Here is a 13,060-nt window from a genome sequence, read left to right on the forward strand (position 1 = left end):
AATTATTATAATCAAAGTTGAGGATTTTAGAGCAACAGTTGAGAGATTGAGAACAACATTGCAAATCTTAGGATGCATCTATTTCCAAATCCACACCATTGCATTCACTCAGGACTTTTAAGAGTTCCAGTAATTTACGTTCATATTGCAGCTTTTGGTGAGGAGGTCACTGCTGGGCTTAAATGACATTTCCACAGCAGTCCATTCTGAACTGAACCATTAACAGAGACTGAAATATCATCATAAAACAACTACTCTGCTGTATGGGACACTCCCCTTGTCCTGCTCCACAGTTCCTCAGCTCTTGTGGTTGTGGTGCCAGGGATCTGCCCCAGCCTTGAGGAGCCCCTCCAAGCCCTGCTGTTCGTGTGTCTCACACTTATCCAAGTGGGAGATTTTTTAGGATTTTTAGGATTATTAGATTTTTTAGGTTTATTTGGTTTTTTCCTCCCCTTTAAGGTTGGAGAGAACAAAGGTGTGAGACCTTTGGGTGTGGTGGTATTCACAGGGGTCTTAGGATGAGGGAAGAGATGAGGATCTGACTACATGTTTCAGAAGGTTTGATTTATTATTTTATGATATATATTACATTAAAACTATACTAAAAGAATAGAAGAAAGGATTTCATCAGAAGGCTAGCTAAGAATAGAATAGCAAAGAATGATAACAAAGGTTTGTGTCTCGGACTCTCTCTCTGAGCCAGCTGACTGTGATTGGCCATTAATTAGAAACAACCACATGAGACCAGTCACAGATGCACCTGTTGCATTCCACAGCAGCAGATAATCATTGTTTACATTTTGCTCTTGAGGCTTCTCAGAAGGGAAAAAATCCTAAGGAGAGGATTTTTCATAAAAAGATGTCAGCGCCAAATGCCAAACAATAAGTTATTTACAGAAAGTGTGTGAGGAAGTGCTGTGCCGGCGGGGCGGGAGGTGGATGTTCTATCCTGGTGATCGGTGCCGGTAACCGATCCCACCTCCCGAAGGCCGGCGGGGGGAGCTGCGGGGCCGTCGGGGCTGGACGTGAATATCCCATCCCGGTGCCCGCTCCCCGTGACCGCTCCCACCGTTGAGTGCCGTGCCGGCGGGGGGAGCTGCGGAGCCGCCCGGCCCCCAGCCCAGCCCAGCCCAGCCCGGCCCCGCCGCCCGCCCCCGGCCCGCCCCGGCCCGCCCCCGCCGCGCCGGCGGGCGCCACTCGGCCGCCGGTGGCCTCGGTGGCGGCGGCAGCGGCGGCAGGATGCGGGCGGGCCGCGGGGAGGCGGCGGCGGCGGCCGAGGAGGAGGCGGCGGCCGATGGGGCCAAGCGCGGCGGAGCGGCGGCGGCGGGGCGGGCGCGGGGCCGCGGCGGGAAGGGGTCCCCGAACGGCGAGTGCCGGCGCGGGGAAGCGCCGCGGAGCCCCGGCCCGGAGCCGCCCCGCGAGCCCAAGGTCTCGTTCTCCTGCGGCGGAGGCGGCGGCGGAGCAGCATCCCCCGGCGGGGCCAAGGCGGCCGAGGAGGGAGCGAGCGAGGATGCGGCCGAGGAGGTGCGCGGGAGCCAGGCCAGCTTCATGCAGCGGCAGTTCGGGGCGATGCTCCAGCCCGGCGTCAACAAGTTCTCGCTGCGGATGTTCGGCTCGCAGAAGGCGGTGGAGAGGGAGCAGGAGCGCGTCAAGTCGGCGGGGGCCTGGATCATCCACCCCTACAGCGATTTCAGGTGCGGGGGGACCCGCGGGCTTCGGCCGCATCCTGCGGGGCCGGGGGCACCTTGAGGCGCGGCGGGTGCGGGCGGGGACGAGCCGGGCATCCCCGTCCCCAGCGCGGCAGCGATGCCGGCAGCCCGAGCAAGGGCATCCCCTCGTCCCCTTGTCCTTCCCGGGCGGGTTCGGCCCGGCTCGGCCCTGCCGAGCCCTAGCGGGCCTTGGTTGTGTCCCCGGAGCGCGCTGGGGTTCGGTGTCCCCATCCCTGGGCTTTGCAGAGCGTTGGGAAGGCTCCCCCGAGGAGGCCTGGTGCTGTCCCTGGGGCTCAGCCGCTTTGAGGGGGGTTCTGGGGCTCCTGGGAGGACCCGAGCCCCCAAATCCAGCCTGTCTGCCAGGCGAGGAATGCCAAAACGGGAGGAAGGCTCTGCAGCTCCATCTCCTTCCCTGGCGAGCTCCGGAGTGGGAAACGCTTCCCGAGTCGTGTGAAAGGCACCGGCAGGGATGGCTGCGCTGGCTGGGGCAGGCAGCACGGCATCCTGCAGGGATGGGCACTGAGCTGGCATCGCTGCTGAGCCAGCATTGGGGCACCCTGCTCCAGAGACCCCAAAAGGGCTGGAGGAGCCTTTGGCCAGGGGCTGGGGGCGCTCAGCCCCACATCGTTGTGATGCTGTGCTGCTGAGAGGTTTGGGGGGGCTCAGGGAGGGTTTGCTGGGTGCCTGAGTGGGGGATCCCCCCACAGATCTCAGGTTCTGTGACACTGCTGGGTCCCCGTGGGGTTCCCTGAGGCGGGTGAGGTGGCCACGGGCTCAGGGCAGGGAGCAGCACCTTCCCTTCCCCTCCTGCTTTCACCCCCTTGTGCTCCTGGGCTGCCCTGGCATCTTCCGGAGGAGCACTTGGAGGCCTTTGGGCACCTCTCAGGGCTGGCTTCCTGCACTGGGGTGGGTTTGAGCCCTTCCACCCTGCCCTGTGAACCCAGCGGAGCCCCCTCCTCATCTCACGGGCTGGGCACTGGGTTCTGCTGCAGCTTTGGGGTGAGAATTGCTCACACTGCCTGGCCACTGTGGCAGAGGGATCTCCACTGTCCCTGCCGTGACAGAGCCGAGGTGGCAGTGCCAGGGGCATCCTGGGGGCTGCTGAGCAGGAGAACTTCACCCTTCCTCACTCCCCTCCTCACCCTCAGCAGCTGTGGGCTGCTGGGCGAGCCTGGGAGAGGGGTGACCCCCATTCCTGCCCTAGGGCAGAGCCTGCCCCGTTTCTCTGAGCTGGCAGAGCTGTGGCAGAGCCCACAGAGCTGCCAAGAGTGGGGATCTCCCTCTGGTGGGCCTGCAGTGGGCTGGAGGCCTCAGAGGATTCCCCAGAGCGCAGCAGCATCACTGCCTGGGCCGGTGCTTGCAGCAGGCAGGTGGGTGCTGGGGTGACCTTGGCGAGTCACCCTGCCTGTCCTGCCCTGCACGGGCTTCATCCTCCTGGAACGAGGAAGACTGGAAAGCCATTGGGGCAGAGTGGCTGCCTGTGTTTTGATGCTGGAAGTGGCGTAGGAGAGTTCCCTGCCCAGTGGGGAGGAGCTGCAGGCAGAGCCATGGCATCCTCCAGCTCCACAACCGTGCACAGGAACAGGATCAGCCCACGCCAGGCTGGGCTCAGGAACCCAGGCTGTGCCCCCTGGGGACACCAGTGCATCCCTGCCATGCTGCCCTGCCTTAAAGTAATCAAAAAAAAAGCATTTATCCACTGATGGTAATGGAGCGTGACCTGGCCGTGTTTGCCCTGCATTTCCCATCTTTAGAGAAAATCATTCCCCATCTGTGACATCATTTCATAATCAGGGTTGTTCAGCAATCCTGGCTCCTCACGGCTGTGGTGCTGCCGTCGTTCACGCACAATTCAGGGCAGGTTTGCTCCAGGAACCAAAGTTGCTATTTACATAAATATTGAATGATGAGGAAGCAATCAGGGCGGCTGGTGAGATGCTGAGCTGCAGATCTGATCAAAGAGACCTTGTGAGTGTGTGCTGGAGCAGGGCCACCTCCTTTTGGGTGCTGGGCAATGTTTGTCACCCACTTTGCCACTGCTGGAGGAGCAGCCAAGCCATGCCAGCTCCTTCATTGCTTCTTTTGGGCTTTCTGCTTCTTTCTGGGGTTTTTTTGCTTCTTTTGGGGCATTGCTTTGGGAGCTGGTGGTGGTTTGGAGGCAGTGGCAGTGCCCATCACCCTGTGACCACCAAGGGGCTGCTCAGGGGTTACTCCACAAGGCTGGGCAGGGATTGGGCTTGGAGCTGAGCAGGAGGTTCTCCCTGATGGTGATTTTCTGTTGTGAAATGAGGATTTTCTGCTGTGAATCAGGGGCAAAGATGCATCCAGATCACATCCCTGGCGTTGCTTGGCTGGAGCCTTCCTCACCCAGGTTTAAATGCTTCCCTCTGCCTGGATGTGCCCCTGTGGCTCCTGAGCACAGGGACGTGGTTCAGAGCTGTTCCTGCTCCTGGTGTGTGTGACAGCTCTGGTGTTCCCGTTCCCGTGGTGAGGCTGTTGGGCCCCTCCCTCTGCAGTGTCAGCCACCTCAAGGGGAGGACAGGCTGTCACCGACCTGGGCATGGTGAAGGTTTGGGTCCTTGAGCAGTTTGCAAAGCTTTTATACCCCATTCCCCAGGGTAAAAGGCTTTTCCAGGGGAGAGGGCACCACTCATTCACCATAACTGTACTGGGATTTTTGTGTTGGCCACCACTGCTCATCAGCTCGGGCAAAGTTCTGCCACTGGCCCCACAGCCCACTTCTCACAGCAATCTCATTTTTAGAACGTATTTAGTGCGAGTTTGCAAAGTGGGAATCCTGCCTCAATCCTGCACCAATCCCACACAGATCCTGCACTGATCCCATGCTGCTCCTGCCCACCTGGTTGGCATCTGGGCCCCACCAGAGCCAAAGGGCTCAGGGGCACAGGGGGGTCTGAAGGAGCTCTGTCCCATGGGATCAGCACCCACAGGAGAGGTTGGATCATCCCTGGAGCTCTGAGTGCTGCCAATGGAGTTAAGCAGGGACCACCCTAGCATAAATTTTCGCCTCTAGTGCTTGGACCTGACTCTTATCTTGCCCAGCACCTCAGAGCAGCACCACTGAGCCAGGCCTTGGGCGGGTGATGGAGCAGGGAGGTGGCAGCTCCCTCTTGCAGGGGCTTTGGGCATCTCCTGTCATCATCACTGTCGTACAATTGGGTCAGAAGCGAGGGAGGGGTGTTGAGGATCCTGATTAATTTGTTTGCAGATATTTTTAGCAGCCTGGATTGGATCTTTTTTTCTGTGCACATGAACCTTGCAAGGAAGCAAGATCTGGCATGGCACGCTGCACCCCGGGGCGATCACACAGGGTCAGCTGTGTGCAAGGGGGGGACCAGGAGCAGTTTATCTTTCTCTGCAGGCCCAGTTCTGCCCTGGCTCAGCCAGATTGCACAGGGATTGGAGCCAGAGGGGAGTTTTGCCCAGCTGGCATGGTTATTTAATCTCAGTTCTTCGCAGCTTTGCATGGCTAATGCCCCTGTGGGAGCCACGCAGCGCAGCAGGGTCAGTCTGAGAGGGAGCTCTCGGGGGGTTTAGGGACACATCCAGCCCCACAGATGCTGATTTCAGCATCCCTGGGAGGCTGTGGGAGCCCAGGGGTGCAGCTGGCAGCCAGAGCTCGGTGTGGGGGTGCAGGGGGGCACACGGCTCCTCTGCCGAGGGTACCCTGGGGACCGCCCTGGTGTGAAGTCATCGTTTTGCAGCAGTGACATCACTCACGGTTGCCACGGCAATGCCTCACATGAGGAAGGTGTCATTGGAGAAAGGTCAGGAGCTGGGATGCTCGGCTCCTTCTGGTCCTGCGCTAGTCTGCGCAGTGTGGGGGGGTGGGAGGGGGTGAGGGTCTGCCCCATCGCCCCCTCCCGTGTGCGTGGGGGTCTCCTCTTCATCCCCCTCATCCTCCTCATCCCGCAGGGCACAGCGTGGCCATGGCACCCCCGCCCATCCTCCCGCACTCCCGGGTGGGCTGAGCAGGGTGTGTGGGTGAGGAGGGTCCCGTGCCCGTGTCCGTGGCACCGAGAGCATCCCCCCAGTGCTGCCCCCCGGCCCGAGGCGGCCTCGCCTCGCCCTGCCGTGCCAGAGCCGCTGTGACCTTGCAGATGCTCACAAAGGTCATGGGTGGAAGGGAGAGGATGAAAAGGAGAAGGATGGGGTGGGGAAAAGGGGGAGAGGGGCAGCGCAGCCTGGGGGTGGGAGCGGCCGCTCATCCCCGCACCGCCCGCGCGTCTGCCCGGGGCCGCCGCCGCTGCAGCCGTACGTGCTCCGCTGCACCGGGGCCGCGGCCGCTCCTCCACCGCCCCCGCGCTGCGGGCAGAGCCCACCCGGCACCCCCGGACCGTGACCCAGTCCGGTGGCACCGGGGAGAAGTGGTCCCGGCTGTCCCCTGTCCTGTCCCCTGTCCTTGGGTCCCCACTTTGTGAGCACAGAAAGGGGGAGCTGCTCCCAGGGCTCTCGGATTCTGACTCCACCCGGTGGTTTGGGGTCTCTAAGCTCATGGGATGCCCCTGGAGCGTGTCCCCCTCTGGTGCGTGGTGCCATCATTGTGCCCTCCCTCAGGACCTGCTGCCATGGGCCAAATTAGACAAGCAGAAGCCTTCAGTCCCATCCTCTGCCTCAATCAGGGGCTCTGCTGGCTGCCAGATCATCCTGGGGGCAGTTTGGGGAGCAGGATGAGGTCTCTGGGGAGAGGAGGGGGTTCCTGTGGCTGAGGTGGCATTAGAGTGACAGCAGCCCGGTGGCACAGGTCCCTTAGGGCAGGGCATGGCCCCCTTGGCATGGAGGGGACTGTGGTGACATCCCCCCAAACATCTTCTCGCTCCCCAGATTTTACTGGGACTTCACGATGCTGCTCTTCATGGTGGGCAACCTGATCATCATCCCCGTGGGCATCACCTTCTTCAAGGAGGAGACCACGGCCCCCTGGATCGTGTTCAACGTGGTCTCTGACACCTTCTTCCTGATGGACCTGGTGCTGAACTTCCGGACCGGGATTGTCATTGAGGACAACACCGAAATCATCCTGGACCCCGAGAAGATCAAGAAGAAGTACCTCAAGACCTGGTTCGTGGTGGATTTTGTCTCCTCCATCCCCGTGGACTACGTTTTCCTCATTGTGGAGAAGGGCATAGACTCGGAGGTCTATAAGACAGCCCGCGCCCTGCGCATCGTGCGCTTCACCAAGATCCTGAGCCTGCTGCGGCTGCTGCGCCTCTCGCGCCTCATCCGCTACATCCACCAGTGGGAGGAGGTGAGGGTGCTCCAGGAGCCCCTGCATGGCTGCAGAGAGGGGGAGCTGGGTTCCCTGACGAGCTGGCAGGGTGCAGAGGACCTGTGGGGCCTGTGGGTGGCTGTGACCCACGCTGGAGGGTTTGGGGCATCCCTGAGCTGTGATACAGCACCCAGCATGGGTGGCAGCATGGCTGGCACATGCTGGCACATCATCCCTGTAGGACCCTGTGCCCCTGCCCAGCTCAGCACCTCCTGCCCCTCTGCCTCCCTTCCCCACCAGGAGCTCAGGGAGAATAGTAGGACCCCTCAGCACCTCCAGCTTTGAGGGTCCACCCTGCTTTGAGGGGACACTCAGCTTTGCTGCGTGGCTCTGGCCATGCCCTGGGAGCTGCCCTGTGGGGCTGGTGGGTGGCTGTGACCCACGCTGGAGGGTTTGGGGCATCCCTGAGCTGTGATATAGCACCCACCATGGGTGGCAGCATGGCTGGCACATGCTGGCACACCATCCCCTGCTCTGCCAGCAGTAAGACTCAATCCCCCTGCCCAGCTCAGCACCTCCTGCCCCTTTGCCTCCCTACCCCACCAGGAGCTCAGGGAGGACAGCAGGACCCCCAGCCCTGTGGGGTTTCCATCTTGGGGGTCCTTCCTGCTTTGAGGGGACACTCAGCTTTGCTGCGTGGTTCTGGCCATGCCCTGGGAGCTGCCCTGCTCCCTCCTCAGTGCCCAGGGTATTTGTGTGTCCCTGATCCTCGTCAAGGCTCGCTGCCATTAGTGCTGTCCGGGCGGCAGCGCGGCGGCACCCGCCGGCTATAAATAGGCACAGCCACCACCTTGAATCCAGAGCCAGGCCAGCCACAGGAGCCTCTGCCAGCTGAGGCCATGCAGGTCGGTGCCCTGAGCAGGGCTGGGCACTGGGGGACAGTCCCCAGGCTCAGCTCCTCCCGTGCCACCCACCCGCAGATCTTCCACATGACGTACGACCTGGCCAGCGCCGTGATGAGGATCATCAACCTCATCGGGATGATGCTGCTGCTGTGCCACTGGGATGGCTGCCTCCAGTTCCTGGTGCCCATGCTGCAGGATTTCCCCCAGAACTGCTGGGTGTCCATCAACGGGATGGTGGTGAGTTCCATGTGCCCCTTGCCGTGCTCCTGCCTGCTCCCCAGGGCTCCCATCCATCCCCACATCCTCCATCCTCCATCCTCCAGCCCCAGGAGATGCCATCCCCCGTGGGCCAGGGCAGAGGAGCTCAGAGCACCCGGCCCCAGATGCTGGTGTCACCCTGGTGAGGTCTCACAGGACCTTGATCAGGGTGGGAGGAATTTGCTGACATGGGGCTCTTGGCCCCATCCCCTGCTGCCTTCTCCTGCTCATTAGCCACAAAGCTGCTATTAATAAATAATGGCTCCTGTTTCTAATTGCTGCCTCTCAGCCCTGCAGCCTCCTGCAAATGGCCCTTTTCCCCCGTCTGTCTCATCCTGTTTCATCAAATTTCCATCTCTGCTTTGTTCCGCCTGGCTTCCTCCTCTTCCTCCCCTGCCTGTCTCACCCTTTTCCTTCCCTGCCTACATCACCGGGGGAGTTGGGGAAGTTTGAAAACTTTGCTTTTCAACAAATCCCTATTGCTGGGAGACAACTGGGGCTGTTGATGGAGCCAGGGCCTTTCAGCAATGCTCACACACACTCATGCATGGCTGCCATTGTCCCTGTCACTGCAGAACGACTCCTGGAGCGAGCTGTACTCCTTCGCCCTCTTCAAGTCCATGAGCCACATGCTGTGCATCGGCTACGGGAAGCAGGCGCCCGAGAGCATGACAGACATCTGGCTGACCATGCTGAGCATGATCGTGGGGGCCACCTGCTACGCCATGTTCATCGGCCACGCCACCGCCCTCATCCAGTCGCTGGACTCCTCCCGGCGCCAGTACCAGGAGAAGGTAGGGCTGGGCTGGATGGGGCCACAGCTTTGTCCCCTCTTGGACAGGAAGAGGGGACAGGAAGAGACACCCCATGTGGGGTGAGGGTTCCTGTGACCGTGTTCACAGGGGTCTTAGGATGAGGGAAGAGACGGGGATCTGGTTCTAATCAGAAGGCTTGACTTATTATTTTATTATATATATTACAATAAAACTATACTAAAAGAAAATATATAGAAGAAAAATTATAATATAATATAATATAATATAATATAATATAATATAATATAATATAATATAATATAATATAATATAATATAATATAATATAATATATAATATATAATATATGTATTCAAAAGGCTTGACTTATTATTTGATTATATATATTATATTAAACTATACTAAAAGAAAATATATAGAAGAAAAAAAATATATATAAAGAAAATATCATACAATATATATTCAAAAGGCTTGATTTATATTTTATTATATTATATTAAAACTATACTAAAAGGCAATATATAGAAGAAAATATATTAAGATATATATAAAGAAAATATAATATATATTCAAAAGGCTTGACTTATTATTTGATTATATATATTATATTAAAACTATACTAAAAGAAAATATATAGAAGAAAAAAATATATATAAAGAAAATATCATACAATATATATTCAAAAGGCTTGATTTATATTTTATTATATTATATTAAAACTATACTAAAAGAAAATATATAGAAGAAAAAAAATATATATAAAGAAAATATCATACAATATATATTCAAAAGGCTTGATTTATATTTTATTATATTATATTAAAACTATACTAAAAGACAATATATAGAAGAAAATATATTAAGATATATATATAAAGAAAATATAATATAATATATATTCAAAAGGCTTGACTTATTATTTGATTATATATATTATATTAAAACTATACTAAAAGAAAATATATAGAAGAAAATATATATATATAAAGAAAATATCATACAATATATATTCAAAAGGCTTGATTTATATTTTATTATATTATATTAAAACTATACTAAAAGAAAATATATAGAAGAAAATATATTAAGATATATATATAAAGAAAATATAATATATATTCAAAAAGCTTGATTTATTATTTTATTATATATAGTATATTAAAACTATACTAAAAGAAAATATACAGAAGAAAGTATATATATATAAAGAAAATATCATGCAATATATATTCAAAAGGCTTGATTTATTATTTTATGATATATAGTATATTAAAACAGTACTAAAAGAAAATATATAGAAAAATATATTTATATATAATATATATAAATAAAATATATTAAAACTATTCTAAAAGAATTGAAGAAAGGATTTCTTCAGAAGGTCAGCTAAGAATAGAAAAAGAAAGAATGATAACAAAGGCTTGTGGCTCAGACTCTCTGTCCAAGCCAGCTGACTGTGATTGGCCATTAATTAGGGTAACCACATGACACCAATCACAGATGCACCTGTTGCATTGCACAGCAGCAGATAATCATTATTTACATTTTGTTCCTGAGGCCTGTCAGCTTCTCAGGAGGAAAAACCTTAAGAAAAGGATTTTTCATAAAAGATGTCTGTGACAGGTAGCCAGTCAGGAACAGGAGCAGGAGTGGGAGCAGCCCCGTGGATGGGGATGTCCCAGCTGACCACAGCTCTCCCTACAGTACAAGCAGGTGGAGCAGTACATGTCCTTCCACAAGCTGCCCGCTGATTTCCGACAGAAGATCCACGACTACTACGAGCATCGCTACCAGGGCAAGATGTTTGATGAGGACAGCATCCTGGGGGAGCTCAACGAGCCCCTGCGTGAGGTGAGGGCTGGGGAGCTGGGAGGAGGATGGGGGTTACCCCAACTGCCAAGGGAAGGGATCCCCTGCTCCTTGCTGAGGGTCCCACCAGCCATGCACATGCTTGGGGTCAAACGTCTTTCTGCAGCTCTGTGTGGGAGCATGTCCATGCACAATCTGCATGCCAGGGTGTCCATGAGACTGGGGTGGGCAGTATATCCCTGGGGAAACACGTCCCAGCTTTCTGGGCTCACCCACTTCCCCACAGGAAATCGTGAACTTCAACTGCCGCAAGCTGGTGGCCTCCATGCCGCTGTTTGCCAACGCCGACCCCAACTTTGTCACGGCCATGCTGACCAAGCTGAAGTTTGAAGTGTTCCAACCGGGCGACTACATCATCCGAGAGGGCACCATCGGCAAGAAGATGTACTTCATCCAGCACGGGGTGGTCAGCATCCTCACCAAGGGCAACAAGGAGATGAAACTCTCCGATGGCTCCTACTTTGGGGGTGAGCACTGGCAGGACTGAGCCAGGGTCTGTGAGAGTCACAGGGACACCTCTGCTGTCCCAGAGCACCCAGTGTCTGGTGGTTCTCACACCCTGCCCTGTTTTGTCCTCGATGGTGGAGTTCTGACCTTGGCCCTGGTGTTTTTCCCCAGAGATCTGCTTGCTGACCCGCGGCCGGCGCACGGCCAGCGTCCGTGCCGACACCTACTGCCGCCTCTACTCGCTCTCCGTGGACAACTTCAACGAGGTGCTGGAGGAGTACCCCATGATGAGACGGGCCTTCGAGACTGTGGCCATCGACCGTCTCGACCGCATCGGTAGGACACAGGGGGATCTGGGGGGGAAAAGGGGTGTCTTGGCAAAGGGGAAAGCTGTGATTCCCATGGGAACCCAGCATAGCCGTAGCACTGGGTCTCACGGTGCTTCGTCTCCCTCTGTAGGGAAGAAGAACTCGATCCTGCTCCACAAAGTGCAGCACGACCTCAACTCAGGTGTCTTCAACAACCAGGAGAACGAGATCATCCAGGAGATCGTCAAGTACGACCGGGAGATGGTGCAGCAGGCGGAGCTGCAGCAGCACACGGCCATGTACAGCCCCGTGCAGCCCCAGGTCACCTCTGCCATCGCCACCCTCCAGCAAGCCGTGGCCATGAGCTTCTGCCCGCAGATGGCCAGCCCGCTGGTGGGCTCCATGGCGCTGGGCTCGCCCCGCATGATGCGCCGCTTGCAGTACGCCCAGGCCGTGCCCAGCCCCTTCGCCGTGTCCCCCGTGCTGCTGCAGCAGAGCCCCCCGCCGCAGCCGCAGCCCCCCGTGCCCCACGCCAACCCCTCGCCCTCGCAGGACCCGGCGCAGCCCACGGCCCTGCCCGCCTCCACCAGCGCCTTCGCCGCGGCCGCGGCCAGCCCTCCGTCCCAAAGCCCGCTGGCCAGCCGGACGTTCGCCTACGGAGGTGCCCCCGGGCCGCTGGGCTCGCAGCTGTCCCTCAGCCAGCAGCCGGCGCCCGGCTCGCCGCAGCGCCTGGCCGCCCACAAGAGCACACAGGCGCTGCACACCAGCAGCCTCAGCCAGGATTCGCGGCCCCTCTCGGCCTCGCAGCCCTCGCTGCCCCACGGGCTGGCGGCCGGCAGCACCCAGAGCCCCCCGGCGTCCGCCCGCGAGTCCAGCACCTCCATCGGAGGCGGCCCGGCCGCCGCCTCGCCGGGCCCGGGCCCTCCGGCCGGGCTGCGGGCCCAGGCGCCCTCACGGGGGGCCCCGGCCCACCCGGCGCCCACGGGCTCGGGGCTGACAGCGCCGCCCGCCCTGCCGCAGGACTCGGCGGCGGCCCGCAAGGATTCGGCGTCCAGCACGCCCGACACGGACCCGGCCAAGTCCAGGCTGTCTTCCAACTTGTGACCTCCGCGCCGGAGGGGCGGCGGCGGGGGAGCCCCCCAGCTCAGCTCGCCCTGCGCCGCCGGGTGAGGGCCACGGCCGCACCGCCGGCTGCCGCCCCCCGCCCCGGCGCCAGCCCCGCTCCCCGGTCCCTCCTGCCGCCCGCTGCAGAGCGGGGCAGCTGCCGAGGGTGGGCTGGGGCCGCCGGGCCCCCTCCCCACCGCGGGGTCACTGGGCTGAGCCCCCCGGGTGTGTCGTCTCCGACCAAAGTCTGACCCTGTTGCCCGAAGTCCCGCTGCCCCCTTGGCCTCCCCGGCTGCCCATAGAAGCCACAGCTGCATTCTCGCCATGACCAACTCTGTGTATGATATCTATGACCTGAACACATCCCTGTGTGTGACCCGCAGGACACCTCCCTGGGGCTGGCGGCGCAGCCCCGGCGCCGCGCGTGTCCCTGCGCCCCTCTCACAGACCCAAGG

At 57.3% G+C, this 13,060-nt stretch overlaps 1 protein-coding gene across 1 annotated transcript; it reads left to right on the forward strand.

Annotated features, from left to right (window-relative positions):
- The first annotated feature begins 1,147 nt into the window (after positions 1–1,147).
- HCN2 (hyperpolarization activated cyclic nucleotide gated potassium and sodium channel 2) lies at positions 1,148–12,743 on the forward strand. Its single transcript, XM_074528980.1, has 8 exons — positions 1,148–1,694; positions 6,555–6,978; positions 7,920–8,081; positions 8,678–8,896; positions 10,582–10,728; positions 10,973–11,213; positions 11,365–11,529; positions 11,653–12,743. Exons 1-8 carry the CDS (start codon positions 1,240–1,242, stop codon positions 12,603–12,605), a joined length of 2,766 nt encoding a protein of 921 aa, XP_074385081.1. The 5' UTR covers positions 1,148–1,239; the 3' UTR covers positions 12,606–12,743.
- Positions 12,744–13,060: the final 317 nt, after the last annotated feature.

Source organism: Zonotrichia albicollis, chromosome 29 (assembly GCF_047830755.1).
Source record: "Zonotrichia albicollis isolate bZonAlb1 chromosome 29, bZonAlb1.hap1, whole genome shotgun sequence".
In the NCBI taxonomy this organism is placed as follows: Eukaryota; Metazoa; Chordata; class Aves; order Passeriformes; family Passerellidae; genus Zonotrichia; species Zonotrichia albicollis.